Below are 15,559 nucleotides of genomic sequence, written 5' to 3' on the forward strand. Positions count from 1 at the left end.
AGAGAGAGAGAGGGAAGGACAGGGAGAGGAAAAGAGAGGGAGGAGGAAAATTGTGAGCGAGGAACGAGAAGAAACACGTAGCCTCACGTAGGCCACTGCACACTCGCGAGAAACACAAACACACACCAACAGACCATGAAATTCTCCTGAGAGAGTCTTTGTGAGGGTTTCTATGCGTTTTCTCGCTTTCTTTCTGCAACTAATTAGTTTCTCTCAGTGGAAAACAATTTTAGTGCCTCACCACCATTACGTGTGATGAGAGTAAGCACATTTGTATGGGGCTATATAAGCTTGCCCCGGAATAAACCCAGAAGGTTTCCCTAACATTAGTGTGTGTGTGTGTGTGTGTGTGTGTGTGTGTGTGTGTGTGTGTGTGTGTGTATTATATATATATATATATAGTGGGCCTTGGCACCCTTGTTGTTGAGAACCACTGCTTTATACCACTGAGCATTTAATTAAATGTATAAAAGTCTAACCTATCATATCTAAAAACATCACATTATTCAGTTTAACTGAAAACACAAGCCAAGCATATTATAATACAAAACACATACATACGCTCACCTAGATATAATCACATAGACAAACATAGAAACCCATATGTCTCCCACATTAAGCATGCAAAGTAGTTGCAGTTCACCCTCAGGGGGGACCCACATGCAAATACAGTAACTCTCGCCATCACACACATACTGACATACGAAAGTGTTATCTTCGCGCACAACCTTGAGAAGATCTGAAAACACCCTGTGTTCAAAACGCATGCTGTCAACAAGGAGAACTGCTAGGAACATAAAAAAGCCATCAGCAATATGTAACCTCTAATATTAGCCTGGCCTGGTTTACTCTCTCTTAGCAGATCCCAGCACTGCATTGGGTGTTATTTGCCAAGCCACAGACACATACAAAGCAACTGCGTAACATAAGGAAAAGCCCTTCTTTAGAAAACTCACTAACCATAGACTTCTCAAGGCCAGTCATTCACCCACACATGGATATCTTTCAGTCTGTTGTCTTCTTGTTCTAGACATGAGGAATCCTACTCTTTTTAGTGTCTTAACATCAAGGCTTTTAAAATCTTAACTATAAGCTAATTTAACTCCTGTAGTAGTATATGTGCACATTATATATATATATATATATATATATATATATATATATATATATATATATATATATATATATATATGTATATATATGTTCAAATGACTTTTAAAAAGAAATTCATAGTTTTAAATACTTAAAAAAAAATATATATATATATATATATATATATATATATATATATATATATAAAACACACACATATATATATATATATATATATATATATATATATATATATATATATATATATATATATATATATATATATATATATATAATTTAGTTACAGATACAAATAAGTCCTTTCATGCTAAATGAATTATATACATTAATATTATCTCTGTCAGACAATTTTGGCAGAGACTATTAGACAGAGAATACCTGTACTGTTTTCACTCCAAATGGCTCAGTGTCTAAACCCTACAAAGTCATGCAGAGAGACAGTCTTTGATATCTCCATTTCTTCTAATAGCAGGAGATTTTGGGAGGGTTGTTATGTTACTGTTTGCTGAAGTATTGCCTTAACCAGTCACTGGGGAGATGGGATGAAAGAGCTATGAAGTGCTCTGACTTGGCTGCCAGTCTTAGCTTCTCTGTTTTTTCTAGTTTAGCTCCAACTTTCATAAAACTCAGATCAGACGGACATAATTTTAGCGAATGAAAAGTTAGGTGCGGCAGAAAGATGTACACATTTAACTTAATTTAAAGTCTCCAGTGTATAACCATCAGGAGCTACTCTCTGCAATGAGAGAAATGCACTCACAATTGTCCATGATCAGGTCCACCTTCTTCTCACAGATGTCCTATCACTTTTGCAAAGCCTGAAGGAAAAAAAAAGTGTTTTGCTGCCTATATTAAGTACTGACACCTGTTCACTCTTCACACTGACAGAACTTTCACCCTACAGAAGTTTGCTGAAACTTCTTAAGAGATAGTGAGGCATGTCCTAACATGTCCAGACATGTACACAGGGGACCAGAAGACCAGAACTCCTGCTGATATATGAACTTTGCAGCGGACACAAGCATATAACATATAATGTAGAAGACTTTAAATTATTTCTTGCAGCAAAAATGAGAAAATACCTTAATTATGCTATTTACGCATATGCTAATTATGGCTGTTTGAATGATCGTAAATATAGTATATTTGTAGTAAAAGAATGATGACACAGTTTCATTTCCCATGCCACAGAAACATTATTTAATTAAAATAATGTTATTTTTTATCATTTACACCTACACTTCAAAATTATTTTATTTACACTTTTACCTTTACTATACAATTTTCGCAATACGAGCATCAATTATGACACCATTGTTATCTAATTTTATTACTATTTGAAATATGTTATTAAAATGCAATCACAACAAACAGTCTTACAAATACAAGTCCCTAATTATTTGACCAGACAGGAGCTATTTTTGTAGAATGCCAATATGGCCGCCAAGTGAACTGACTTCACTTTAAAGGGACTTTTCTAACGGAAGGCATCCAGTCTGGTGTCATTTGAGCGATCTGAATGCACTTCGAACTGGAAAGCCCCTTGATTTAGTAGGTACTATACTGCCTCTGAGCATGTGGAAAGATTACGCAAGGAACTGTGTTGCCGAGGTAACAAGGACAGGGTCTACATATGTATCAAGACTTCCACCTTGAGAATTTTTCTCTGAGTCATGCGTTATGCGAGCATGTAACTATGTATGCATGTGAAGAAAAAAAGTTTTTAGCAATTTTATACATGAAACACTTTATTTTATTTGTGTAGCAAGAAATGAAAATTACAGTTTCAACTTTAAATAAATGGACTTTTGACAATAAGTTCACAAGCAATTACTCGAAGAATAAATAGTTGTCGTGTTTGGATGATTAATAGGCAATAGCTCCAGGACATACGACATTTGTTTGTTTGCAAAGAATGTAGGCCCAACTGAACGTAAAACAGATGAGCTGAGTTAAAACAAAGTCTGTTAAACTCAAAGAAATTGTATAATCATAGATCTATTTGTAGTACTATATTGAACTGGACCCCAGTGACTTTAAAAATATTTTTTTCTGTTCCAGAGAAGAATAAATATCATACAGATTAGGAACGACATATGGCTGAGTAAACGCCGATACTGTTTTCAAGTACTACATTGACTTCTTAAACAGGACCACAATAACAGACAGCCAAATCTTTCTGAAAGTAAAATGTTTTTCCATGTCTTTCAGAGCCAGTATTTCAAGCATTAAGCCAAAAATAGCTCTGGCCTACACACTTCTGCTGAGAATACAACTTGAGGAGCGAGGACAAGAGTGGTTGAAGGAGCAGCTCAACCACTTTACAAGCACAGACATGAAGAACATCATCCGTGTTTTCTTTAACCACTGCCAAGGGGTTGAGGAGGGCAGCGTTCAGTGGTCAAAAGTGCTGAACGCTTAATAAAAGTGAAACCTCAGACTGGTCACTGTATCTGAGGCTTCCAGTAAGGAATGCAATAACTCTCTTTATCAGACACTCAAAAGGCTTAATACTAAGCACAAGGGAGGGGCACTACAGCCTCAATAGTGGTTTTGGCAGCCTAACAGAGAGAAGAAAACATGAAAACACACAAACAGCAATTATCAAACCAAGCTATTATAAAACCATTACTAGATCTTCCATCTCTAATCACTGTCACTGCTTTGCCGTAAATGCACTGGAAACTCTACGCAGAAACATAAAATAGAGAAAACCATGCAAATCATGAGAGTAATCTTATGTGAAAATGGATTTCTTCCTCGCTTTTTGCTTGACGAGTAACAAGTAAATGATAAATGCTACCATTTGTCAAGCTCCATTTCGCTTTTACAATCTGTTAAGAATATGTGTAATAAATGTTTCATAGTGCAAAAAAAAAAACATTACCTGGAATGATAATTGTTCCTGCATATACTGTATCAGTTTTATACTGTAAGATTATTTTGAACTTGGCAAGATCACTGAGGTAAACAGGTGGTTAACTCGTGCAATTTACTTTTCCAGTGTTGCATTATTTCCAGAGAGGCCAGAACTTAAAAAAGGACAAAACTCAAACTCAACTGAGGTCTGAAAAATCAAATGCTTCGTATATCCAACTATAAATATACTTGAAATTCACTTATGTTGTCTTCATTTTAATGCAAAAACATCAAATGCGATATGAATACAGTGATATGAATCATGAGATGCCAAAACCAGGCCAGGTAAACACAAAAAAAGAAAACACTGCCTTATAAGTAAAATGCAATGATTTTTATTATAAAATAGAACATTGATAGTAAAATCCACTCTTTCTAAACATCTCAATTGAATTATTCTATATCTATTTTGCTTGAAATACATTTTTTTCAGCACAACTTCCTGATTTTGTGAATTTGCTGTGCCTGAATTGTTTAGTAAACACTGATACTGTTGCCGGGCAGACAATTTCCCCTTTGTGCAGCATGACTGAGTTCACTATTCCCGAATGACCGAGGACCAGATTCAAGAATTCCTCATGTCAACAAATGTTCATTCAAAGTAATTGGGCCATAAATGAGTATGACTGTAAGTCAACGATCTAGTGGTCACTTTCCCAACCTACAAACATAACTTTCCAGTGGAATGGCCTATTTGAATACACAAATTTGATCATGCTGTTTAGACAAGGACTGTATGGCTGTCCCCTATGATCTTGTAGTCTATCTTCTAGTATACCGAAGCTCTGGCAAGCTGTCAGTCCCTGTGATTCACCAGCAGCTGCCACTGAATAAAGCCCCCAGTCAGGATTTTAATAATTAATTACAGGTTTAAATCAAGTCATCACACAGCAGACAGAAAGTCCAACATATAGTCATGAATGACAGACATGCTTTGCTGCCTCTCCCACAGTGTTGCCGCCAAATCTGTCCCTTCTGAGATTAACCCCCCCATCCATTCTCATCTCAGCACCTTCCGTTATAATGGACATTGAAGTCTCCATTCTCTTGCAGCTGGATCACTAATTAAAACGTCTGCCAGAGAGCAATGAGTCACATAAACATAGTTAGACGCCTGTCAGTGTGTAAACCTGGGAGGTGTTAAACATTAATATCCTTGCAGACAGACTCGGGGACATTGACAAGGTTGGTCAGCACTTTTGAACTGTGATAACAGTCTGTGCTAAATTCAGAGGATGACTGGCCTCAAACTGAGGAATATATGTATTTTTACTATATGTTTTTCTGTATATTTCGATACATTTCTATAGCATGTAAAGTGTGCTACATGGCATTGCGATTTAACTTCCCATTGGTATAATTAAAGTCATATACTAATCAAATCTACCTCCACAAACCAATGTTTTTTCTTGCACTTCCATGTTTCACTGTGCTAACTTTCTATTAAGCAGTATATGGCTTTAACAACTGTCTATAAAGGATGAGGAAATCCCCTCGTTTCTCGACAGTACAAGACGACGACATTAAGTTACAATTCAACACTGTATGCTGCTGTCTTGGGGTAATAAAGTAAAAATGCCAATGACGATTTTACTGCTGTTTTGAGAGCACTGTTCCCCGCTATTGTCATTTTGATCATTGATTCGGAAGAGCAGACTCATTTTGCAAAAGCTCAGAGTGAACATCAGTCTTGGATGATGAGAAACCCAACCCCATCTTATTTTCAACGGAATAGCCAATCAGATCACACCAATCACAGTCACCATGGCACTTTGATTGGCTACTGATGACATCATTACTACAGAAAGTAAAACACATCACCAATTAATGACAGAACGCTGTGCAATCAGCCAATCAGCTTGTTGTTTGGGAGCCCCTGACAACATGCCTTAGAGCCCGACTGTGTCCTTTCCTTCTCTCACCTTTCAGACCACTTCAAAACAGCAAAACTTGCACGAGCGTGTATACATGAATGCGCTTTTATAGTACCTGCCAACATTTTCACATTCATTGCCAGACATTTTAAAAGACCAGATCAGAGAGACACCTGCTGAACACTTTAGCTTGACGTCCTTCTACAGAAGGGATTATTTTTTTTTCTAACAAATTATATATAATGAGCCAGCATTATCATAATAGCAACATGAAAGTGACTGGATTCCCCCACACAGAGCCCTGGATCACAATGACGTCATATAGTTGGCGTAGCATTCTCAGTCTGACTTGAGAGATAAACAAAGTCAGGGCGAGCGTGGCTGGGCACTACTCACTGATAACTGCAGTGCAACATCGGTGCTATCATTCTGATAATGAAAGGGTCAAAAGGTTCAAAGTCGGCTGGGTCAAACTGAAAGGTGCATAGCAAAGGAAAATATCTGACTTGAGCGATGAGGGTCTGTGTTGGAGAAAGCCTTCTGCTGGGCCTACAGGAACACAGTCAACCATTTATTATGCTTTTGCAAATAAATCATATGCCCTGAAAAAAAAAAAAAAAAACTCTCAGTGGAAATGACAAAGAAAGGCCAGTTTAAACAATGTAATACAAATGAATTATTATATTTCAAGACAGCTGTAATTAACCTATGGCATTCACAGGTAGGACAAAAACTGTTTTCTGGCGGTCCATATCGAATTTACATGAACGTTAACGAAAACGTTGTTTTAGTATGCATTAAAGGGATAGTTCACCCAAAATTCCGTCATCGTTTACTCACCATCATATCGTTCACGACCCATTCTGTGGGACCCATTAAGTAGATATCCTGAAGACTGCAGGTAACCAAAGAGGTAGTATTTTAAGCTCCACTATAAAACGTGACGTGAAGGATTATAACATTTAATGATGGGTAGATTTGTACAAAATTCCCAGAATGGTCAGTGTGGGGAGAACTACTCTGGAATTCTGACACACTTCCGGATAAAACGATAAATTATAGAAGGCGTGCAGTTATATAGCGCACACTTCGTAGCTGTTGTTAATAACCAGAAACCCTAGCTGTAACCACCCGTTTTATAAACATTTTGTCTTTAAATATACACGCCATGACTTCAGTATCCACAGGCAGTTTCCATGGCAAATCAGCGCTCTCCCGCCATCTACTGGTGAATCGTTTCAACTGACGAGAACACCTGTTACGAGCAGATGCCAGTCACTTTTATACACATTATCTGTCCAACACAATACAAATGATCACTGCCTTTCTTCAATTCACGTAATTTAAAAGCAGACTATCCGCTGAACAATAGTGATACACAATATATCAGTACCATATTGGTTAGGTTAAGTATTTATTTCAAAATATTTAAAGAGCATCATTCTTTTAAATTAATTGTTTTTCTTTACATGTATGACCATCATTCAGAGGTTTATTACGGTCCAGTCCTATGAAAAATGAACTATTTTAAATTTGTATGGAATATGTTTTAACAGGCATCTAAATAGTTGCTTACTCAGTTTGTCCACATTCTGACTCTTACAGATATTTGGAAACGACCCTAATGCAACCTACTCTGCATCTGCACATGTAAACCCAATTTCAAAAAAACGAATCCCTTATTCATGTGCTATAGATCCCTGTTTAAACGTGTCTATTGAAAGGATTGTTATTGGTATAAATGGTCCATTTATAAACAGAGACGCCACAGTAGGCTTTCTCTGGGACATCATTTAATTATTTATGATCTGGCCACATCTAAACAATCCAAAAGGAAAAACAAACTGAAAAAGAATGAGGCAACTTAAAGTGCTCAAGCTTAGAATAGCACAGAACTCAGAGCTGAAAAAGGCATGCAGTGAAACTTACAGTATGCAAAACAGCTAAAAAAATTTTTTTAGATGTTAAAGGCCATAAAATGGGACGAATAATTAGGTACAAAACATTCATCTGTAATACAAATCCAGTCAGTAGATTAGGATATATAACCAAACTATATTGCATTCGGAGAAACGTTAATTCTTTTTCGAATTCCATTAGTCAAAGAATATTCATAGTAAATATCCAGATCCATAATTCACATACATTAACAAACAGAGAGAAACAGAGATGAAATGCATGTACCAGAGGAAGTTCAAGTATTGTGAAGCAGCTCATTTATAAATTATCTTTTTTGGCACAAGAAAAATATTTAAAGATGTCACCACAAATGATTAAAAAATACTTCTGAGAAAGCAGTTCATGCTTTTAAGACCAGGTGTCCAGAGAAGATGGGTGAGAAATACTGGAAATACCGTGTTCAGCTCTTAAAGTGACAGTTCTTCGAGAGGCCAATAGCTTTAGTTCAGTTCAGTACGTGTCACTCCAGCTGATTTGCTCTCATTTGTCTATGAGCTTGTTTTTGCATTACAATTTTGAGTTGGTATCGATTTCAGTGACAGTCATCTAAGCCTGTTTCTCTTGACCACAATGGTGCCGGCCACAATGTCATACACAGTCCTGTTGTGCTGAAAGAAAAGAAGCGTGATGAACGCTGGAAAGAAGAAAGCGATGGAGAAGTTCTTGTTTAATGCTCTCACTGTCGACCTACGGAAAAAAAAAATCATAATACGAGAAGTTTCAAAATTCAATTTTGGAAAAAAACATCACATATTTAATAAATAAGACAAAGAGTGAACAGCAACACTGACGCTGAAAGCGTGACGTTGGTCGCCGGTACCACGAGAACGCGGTTTGGCTGAACCAGGACGGAGCTGTCACATGTGACCACTCGTAAGCCAATGAGGAACTTCCCTGGTGTCGCCCCACCAGCTCCCCAAATACATATGATCTGAAATCAATCAAAAACAGTTACACGGGTCTTCATCAATTATTCCAGCAGATTAAATCAATTGTTTGCACTTACCTCATAAAAGCAAACTAATATCCTGTACACTAGAGCCACAAGCATCATCTTCTGCAGTTCCTCCATCGACGTGTCCTCATCGATCTCCTCTACGATGAAGTGCATGGCAAACTTTGAGATGTCCCTAAAAATGTCAAAGATGAACGACGAATGAATGACTGTAAAGAAACGCGGCATCAGCAATACGTTGGGAAACACAAACAATTACATTTCACACTTACTTCATTCCACTGAAGTGGACAATACTGAGGATGATTGTAGCTTTGATGAAAAAAAGAATAAAGAAATCCACCATTTCTGCCAAGAATCTTTGAAGAGGAGAGGGAATAGAATATTCCCTACCTAGACGAAACACATTATAATCAACCTTTTTTATAAAATTGATCATTCATGTTATGTCTTATATAATGATATAAACATATGTCTTAAAGGAACTTAAAGGAACACAAAATTATCAAACTCCCCCAGAGTTAAAAAGTTAGGTTTTACCGTTTTTTAATACATTCAGCACTTTTAGCATAGCTTAGCATAGATCATTGAATCTTATTAGACCAAAAGCAATCTCGTGTAATAATGACCAAAGAGTTTCCAAATTATTACGCCTGAAGGAAAGTATAGTTCCTAGTCATATTGGCCTAGAAAACCACAACTTTTCATTTTCAGCTGAGCTAAGTACACAATGTAACTACTAAGTCTAAAAGCCCAGACTTAAATTTAAACTAGATGCTTCTGGTCTAATCCGATTCAATGATCTATGCTAAGCTATGCTAAAAGTGCTATCACCAGACACTGAGATTGGCTGAAAACTCAACTCTGGGGAAGTTGGAAAATTAGCCCATTTTCAAAAAAAAAGTGAATTGGCAATAATATTCTTTTCTCAACTGAGTGATCATTCTAAAATAACTTTGGTTATTTTATTAATTAATTATAAGGAATGGTGTTACTTCATCTCGCCTTTCTCACATTACAGTCGCAAATCATGTTTTCATGTGAATGTTATTAGTTAATTGGTAATCATTTCAGGTTTTTCCTGTTCATTTCACTTTCCCTTCATCCGGTTCGTCTTTTATAGTAAATCGTAAAACTAATAGAACTTGTAAGGCCTTAAGGCTGGTTTATATCACTACTCCATCCTGTTAGATAAACTAATCAGCGTTTTTCAAAAGATGCTTATAAATCAATCGCCTTCATGTGACCGTCCCTGCCTCACTTAGCAACCTCATCTAACTTTCAACGCTGTTAGACATCCTGTTAATATTTAGATAATAATACAGACATTTAGGTGCCTAAATTTGGCAAAAGTAAATTTCGGGAAATACTTACTTGATAATAAGAAAGTCCTAGGTATTAACTCGCAGATGCAGATAATGCGCGTATAACGAAATTATATTACACAAATTGTTACGCAAAGCAAACGAAGTCGAAGAAGCCTGTCTCACAGTCATCTGTCATTTGAGCTGTCATATTCACCGCTAGTGATGCTCAATACAAGAGTACTACCTGGCTGTTGAGCGTTCCCATTAGGCTGCTGCTGCTGTTGTTGTTGCTGCTGAGGCAGCTGCGCGGCTGCTGAGGCTTGAGCTCGAGGACTCGCTTCGGCAGCCGGAGCCGCGACGCTCGCCGCCGCAGCGGGAAACCCGAACGGGCTGCTGAACCAGTGGCGAGGGTCTCCGTTAGACATATCCGCACCCCATGTCGTCGCCCCGGGCGTTTCATTTATTCCTTGCGTTGGGAAACACGGTGGGAAGGAAAACGCAGACATGGCTATCCAGCTCTGCCAGTTCATATAGCTGTAGTAGTACTGCCACATCCATTCCTGTAATTTTTCGCAGTACTCCGTGGTGGTAACAGCGGCGGACGCGTCTTTCTTGCCCTGGGAACGGGGCTTGTGAATCTGTGTTTTCATGTTTTCGCCGTCCTCAGTTCTACTGTTTTTGGCTAACGATTTTTCCTTATCACGAGCGTTTTCGTCTAATTCCGCCATGACAGTTTCGTTTTGTGATGACGAAGTCGGTGTCGATTAAACCGACTTCCGGCAACACTGCATAGCGCATAATAAAAGTGATAGAAGATATTAGCATAACAAAAGTAAATCTTTTTTTACCTCTTCGGCTGCCCAGAGGTGTTACTCTTTGGTTAATTTTGCAAACAATGGGGTGCAAAAAAGATCCATCCAAGATTTATTTCTTACCCTTTTACACAACATAATGTAAGATGTCATCTCCTTAGCATACGGTGCTTTATTATTTACCATGTGACTATATATTTTGAATGGTCTAATAATATGCATCATATAAACCTTTTGCATGCTAATGTGATGTTACTTAACAATTTTTTATATTCTGTATATCTACAGTTTTATATATGTTTTTTCTTAAGTTAATAGCAGACTGAAATATGTATGCAATTTTTTTAGACTGTTGTTGTTTTTAATGGTTGTTCTCAAATTATTCAACATTGAATGGATGACAGTAGATACTTTATTAAATTTAAATTAAAGTACAGTGACATGACAGAGAACATGTATTACAACATCTTACAGAAAAAAATGGAGTTATTTTTTAAATAATGGTGGTAAAAATGTTCCTCAAAAACCTGGTTTATTGCATATTCATATCCAATATATGACATTGTTCTTTATTCGCTTACCTGTATATCTATAGCAATTTTACTTAATGTACCACTGCATTGAATTCAATTTTGTGATGCTGTAATTATCTGTAAAAATTAATAGCAATTTCTGAGTGAAAATTATTTCACCGCCATTTTGTTTCCAGTGCGTTAGCTATTTTACTAATAGCTGTTTTATCTACAATTAACCAAAATCAATTCAACCTCTAATATGTTATAGACACAAGCTCAAACTATGTTTAAAAAATGGAGTAAAAATGTGTCTCAAAGCCCCAACAGTCAACCACATCAACGACAAAGTCCAATTAGTTGAAGCAATAATAAGAAAATTGTGATAATATCAAGGTACAAGTTCAGAGCAGCAAAGATGTACTCTTCTGGATTGATGCTGTATTTGTGCTTCCCACCCAGTATGAGCTGCGTGTCCATAACCAAGTACTAAGAATGGAAAAAGAAACAGAGAGACGGTAAGATAAGAACAGTAAATGGCTACTATGAAGCACTATAAAAATTGTTGGCAGACCATATTAATACTGCATACAGGAACCCTTCCTAGATAAGGATTATGCATATACATTTTGATAAATCTAAACTGGATGAAACAAGATATGTTCTTACCAAAGAGAAGACCAAAGTTCCCAGTGAAGCATAAAGGATGTACAAATACTATGAAACATAAAAATCAGTATGAATTAATATGAACAAGTTAACATCTTTGATGAGAGGATAACATATTAGTTGATGATTTACCTGTGATCTCAGAATTGCACAGAGTAATGCAAATGAAAACAGAGTCCAGGATAATACCCATATGCTCCCTGATAGAGCTGTGAAGTCCCACTTAAAAAAAGCATAGGTGTGTTTTTTAACTTTATAACTCAGATTTTTGTTAATACAGCACATGCAGCTAATTGTACAACTTACTTTTGACTGCAGTGAAAACAAAGTCATTGCAAGAGACACCAGAGCAGTTGCACCCACTGCCCAGAGCACAGCATCTGCTGAATAGTACCTGAATAGTAATAACAATTCCTTATAAAACACTGGCTCTGAAACTAAAGTTTTTGAATAGTTTAAGAGCAAGCTTTTGAGTAACTGAAATGCATTTAAATAATGCTTTTTACGCACACTACCACTGATCCGAGGAGAAAGCCTTCTGTGATTGTCTGTGTGGGAGAAGAGCACTTTTACATAATTATCACATTTAATGCTTACCGCAATTGAATACAATAATGGCTCTGTGTTTTACTTACAAATAGCGCTAGGAAGATGAAGTTTAAGGGAACTTTGCGACGTATGTTACCACAACAGATGAGCACAATGATTAGAACAAACGTTGCGCACCTTGTGAATTTTGAACAAAGACAAGTCAGTTTATCATGTGTGGATGTAGAACATGCATAAACGTGCAAAACAATGAAGAAGAGCTCACATCATAGTGTAGGTAAACCAGTATGTTTCTCTCACCCAGTCCTTGAGTGTCTCCCTAGGAAAAGGGCATATATGTAAACATTAATATGCTATACACATTACTGTTCACAGTTTTGAGTGTCGGATTATCGGTAAATCTTCTCCATGGTAAAAAAAAAAGCCTTTTATGACATTCAGCCAAGAGAAGGTATACGTGTCACTGTCAATGTCTACAATCAAGAGAAGACTCCACGAGAACAAAGAGTTCACTACAAGGAGCATACAAGGCCTGATTAGACTTTATCAAAAAAACATCTAAAAAAGCCAGAACCACTTCTGGAAAAGCATTCTTTGGATGGCTGAAATCAATGTCAAGCTGTACCAGAATGATTGGAAGAAAAAAAGTATTTTAACAGCTCATCTGTAAACATGGTGGAGCTGTGTGATGGCAGGAGATGAATGAATTACAGTGGCACTGAGATGCTGCTGTTTATTGATGACGTTATTGAATATTCTGCAAAGGCCAAGTTAATCTACTGATTTTAAACTAACAGTTATTTAACTGAAGACAAAATTAACTGCAGAAAGACCCACAAACAAACAACGACTGCAGTCAGCTGGCCTAGCAAAGCATCACAATGGAGAAAACCCAGTCTCTGGTCATCTCTACGAGTTCCAGATTTAAGGTAGCCATTGCCTGCAAAGTATTCTCAACAAACACTTTATTTATGATTGTATATATTTATCCAATTACATCTGGAAATGGGGTGAGAGGGACTGTGCTGTGTAAAAAATGTGCTATATGCTATATCTTTGTTCAGCCCTTTAAATTAAAGCTTAAATCTGCACGTCATCTTGAATATAACTGACATAACGATACTCAATAAGTTACTCAAGCCTATGAAGTAACACTTAAGTACACTTCATTATCTGTGATTTGTGTTTCAGAATGTCTTGAAATAGGTGTGGCAAATAAACACCAGTCAACTCACCAGTAAAGAAAAGCACAGATGATTCCAACAGTTATCAAAAGTTGAACCATAAGCGTCAGATACACTTTTCTTATGAAACCTACATGAAGCACATTTGAACACAAGAAACAAGTTTTCAGCATTGACTATTCCCAGCCGATAGCTATTTAAAAGTACACATTCTCTCGCGTTATTAAAATTCAATTTAATACCACTAGATACAATCTATGCTTGCATTTAAAATGATAAAAATGATATTTCTGTAACAGCAAAACCAGTTGATTAAAGTCAAATCAAGAGAGCACAGCTGACCTCTTCTTATGGTAGCATCTGAAAAGCAGTTCTCATCTTCAAATCCCAGAGAGTATTCTGGCGGAGCACTGTCCGGAATCCCCATATTGACATGTTCAACAACGGGGGGCATCATGCCAGCGGTGGGCTGCCCAGCGGGGGGCATCATGCCAGCGGTGGGCTGCCCAATGTTACCCTGTGTTGCATTAGGATAATGCGGAGGGTAATAGGGGTTATACGGAGGGGGAGGCTGCTCTCTGTTCATATTGTATCTCTCAACGAACCTGAATAAACGTACAGACAAAATTTAGACAATCAAGAGCAAGTACAAAACTCTTAAACTGTTTTACAGTATAATCCCCACAGACAAATACTTCTAGCATGATGGCTGCGTTTACCTTGAGTTGCCTAGTAATTCTTTTAGGATGTCAAATCCTCTTGTTAAATGGTTACAATTTTCATCTAATACACTAATGTTAAATAACAATATTGTAAAATTTTGCTCACATTAGAGTCGCCACATACCTTTTAGTCCGGTACCCCTCCGCTTCCTGTTATGAGCTGCGTAGGGCAAAGTCTGTTCTTGATGAGTTTGTCTCCAGAGGGACAGGACTTTGCATAGCTTATCAAATCAGTACACATTAATAATAACCAAGTTCACTTGTGGGATTGTTTTTTTTTTTCCTTTTACAATTACAATTCATACTGATGCAAACATCAGAAAAAACAAAAACAAAACAAATATTTAAGAAATTTTGCAAACATAAGTACCTCTTCTGGGTGCTTTTTGTTTCTATTATTTTGACCACATGCAAATAAAAAGTTAATGCGTTGTTTAATTAGAGGACAACCTCTTTGAGGTGTGATTAATTGCAGAGTTTACCCTGAAATTAAAATTCTCAAACTTTTGCCTACCGCCATGTTCTCCAATTTAATAAAATGAGCAAGCTCCTAATAACAAATAACATCATAAAGGCGTAATAAATGTTGCTCTTCCTCACACAGAGTTGTTAAAATAATTCTGGAGGAAACAGTTCAATCGAAACATGAACATATTTAATTTTTTGTAAAATGTGTTGCATATATTTCTAAAATCTAACCAACTCCCGGCGAATAACACATTTGCCAAATAATTCATCCAAAACATTACGTTGCATGTCCTGTAGATGGCGTTAAATATATTGACTAACTAAATGTGCAGGTGTGCTACCTTACTGGCCATGAATAAAACATGTGCCCATAAGTTAAAATCAACGGCAAAAAAACAAAAGATCAAGAAAATGACCATTAATAATTCATTAGCTGCTTATTTGCATGTAAATATATCCAAACACTCCCGAATCGGTCCCGATTAATGAATAATTCATAAGCTTCTGCAGCAGCAG

At 36.9% G+C, this 15,559-nt stretch overlaps 2 protein-coding genes across 3 annotated transcripts; both read right to left on the reverse strand.

The window, feature by feature from the left end:
- Positions 1-4,351: 4,351 nt before the first annotated feature.
- Positions 4,352-10,886, reverse strand: fam8a1b (family with sequence similarity 8 member A1b). Of its 2 annotated transcripts, XR_006252795.1 has the most exons (6): positions 10,372-10,886; positions 9,093-9,213; positions 8,872-8,995; positions 8,657-8,796; positions 6,747-8,552; positions 4,352-6,508 (listed from the first exon to the last, which is right to left on the reverse strand). XR_006252795.1 is itself a non-coding variant. In XM_043260722.1 (5 exons), the coding sequence occupies exons 1-5, from the start codon at positions 10,853-10,855 to the stop codon at positions 8,408-8,410; spliced, it is 1,014 nt and encodes a 337-aa protein (XP_043116657.1). In that variant the 5' UTR covers positions 10,856-10,886; the 3' UTR covers positions 4,352-8,407. The 2 variants fall into 2 exon arrangements, 1 of the variants encoding a protein (XP_043116657.1); XM_043260722.1 differs by having other exon boundaries at positions 4,352-8,552.
- Positions 10,887-11,333: 447 nt separating this feature from the next.
- On the reverse strand, positions 11,334-14,852 carry zgc:110410 (uncharacterized protein LOC553618 homolog). The gene is made up of 10 exons (XM_043260723.1): positions 14,700-14,852; positions 14,196-14,458; positions 13,905-13,983; positions 12,935-12,988; positions 12,756-12,846; positions 12,631-12,668; positions 12,427-12,514; positions 12,253-12,342; positions 12,121-12,168; positions 11,334-11,940 (listed from the first exon to the last, which is right to left on the reverse strand). Exons 2-10 carry the CDS (start codon positions 14,437-14,439, stop codon positions 11,791-11,793), a joined length of 882 nt encoding a protein of 293 aa, XP_043116658.1. The 5' UTR covers positions 14,440-14,458; positions 14,700-14,852; the 3' UTR covers positions 11,334-11,790.
- Positions 14,853-15,559: the final 707 nt, after the last annotated feature.

The sequence above is a fragment of the Puntigrus tetrazona genome, chromosome 16 (genome assembly GCF_018831695.1).
Source record: "Puntigrus tetrazona isolate hp1 chromosome 16, ASM1883169v1, whole genome shotgun sequence".
Classification (NCBI taxonomy): domain Eukaryota; kingdom Metazoa; phylum Chordata; class Actinopteri; order Cypriniformes; family Cyprinidae; genus Puntigrus; species Puntigrus tetrazona.

Bases quoted from the DNA above. Each gene is read 5' to 3' on its own strand.
- fam8a1b (XM_043260722.1), bottom strand. From the start codon at position 10,855: ATGGCGGAATTAGACGAAAACGCTCGTGATAAGGAAAAATCGTTAGCC. The intron at 8,996-9,092 runs GTAAGTGTGAAA...TGACATTTTTAG, and splicing joins GTCCACTTCAGTGGAATGAA to GGACATCTCAAAGTTTGCCA. The intron at 8,797-8,871 runs GTAAGTGCAAAC...GATTGATTTCAG, and splicing joins TATTAGTTTGCTTTTATGAG to ATCATATGTATTTGGGGAGC.
- zgc:110410 (XM_043260723.1), bottom strand. From the start codon at position 14,439: ATGAACAGAGAGCAGCCTCCCCCTCCGTATAACCCCTATTACCCTCCG. The intron at 12,989-13,904 runs GTGAGTTGACTG...CCCTTTTCCTAG, and splicing joins ATCTGTGCTTTTCTTTACTG to GGAGACACTCAAGGACTGGG. The intron at 12,515-12,630 runs GTGCGTAAAAAG...ATTACTATTCAG, and splicing joins CTCCTCGGATCAGTGGTAGT to GTACTATTCAGCAGATGCTG.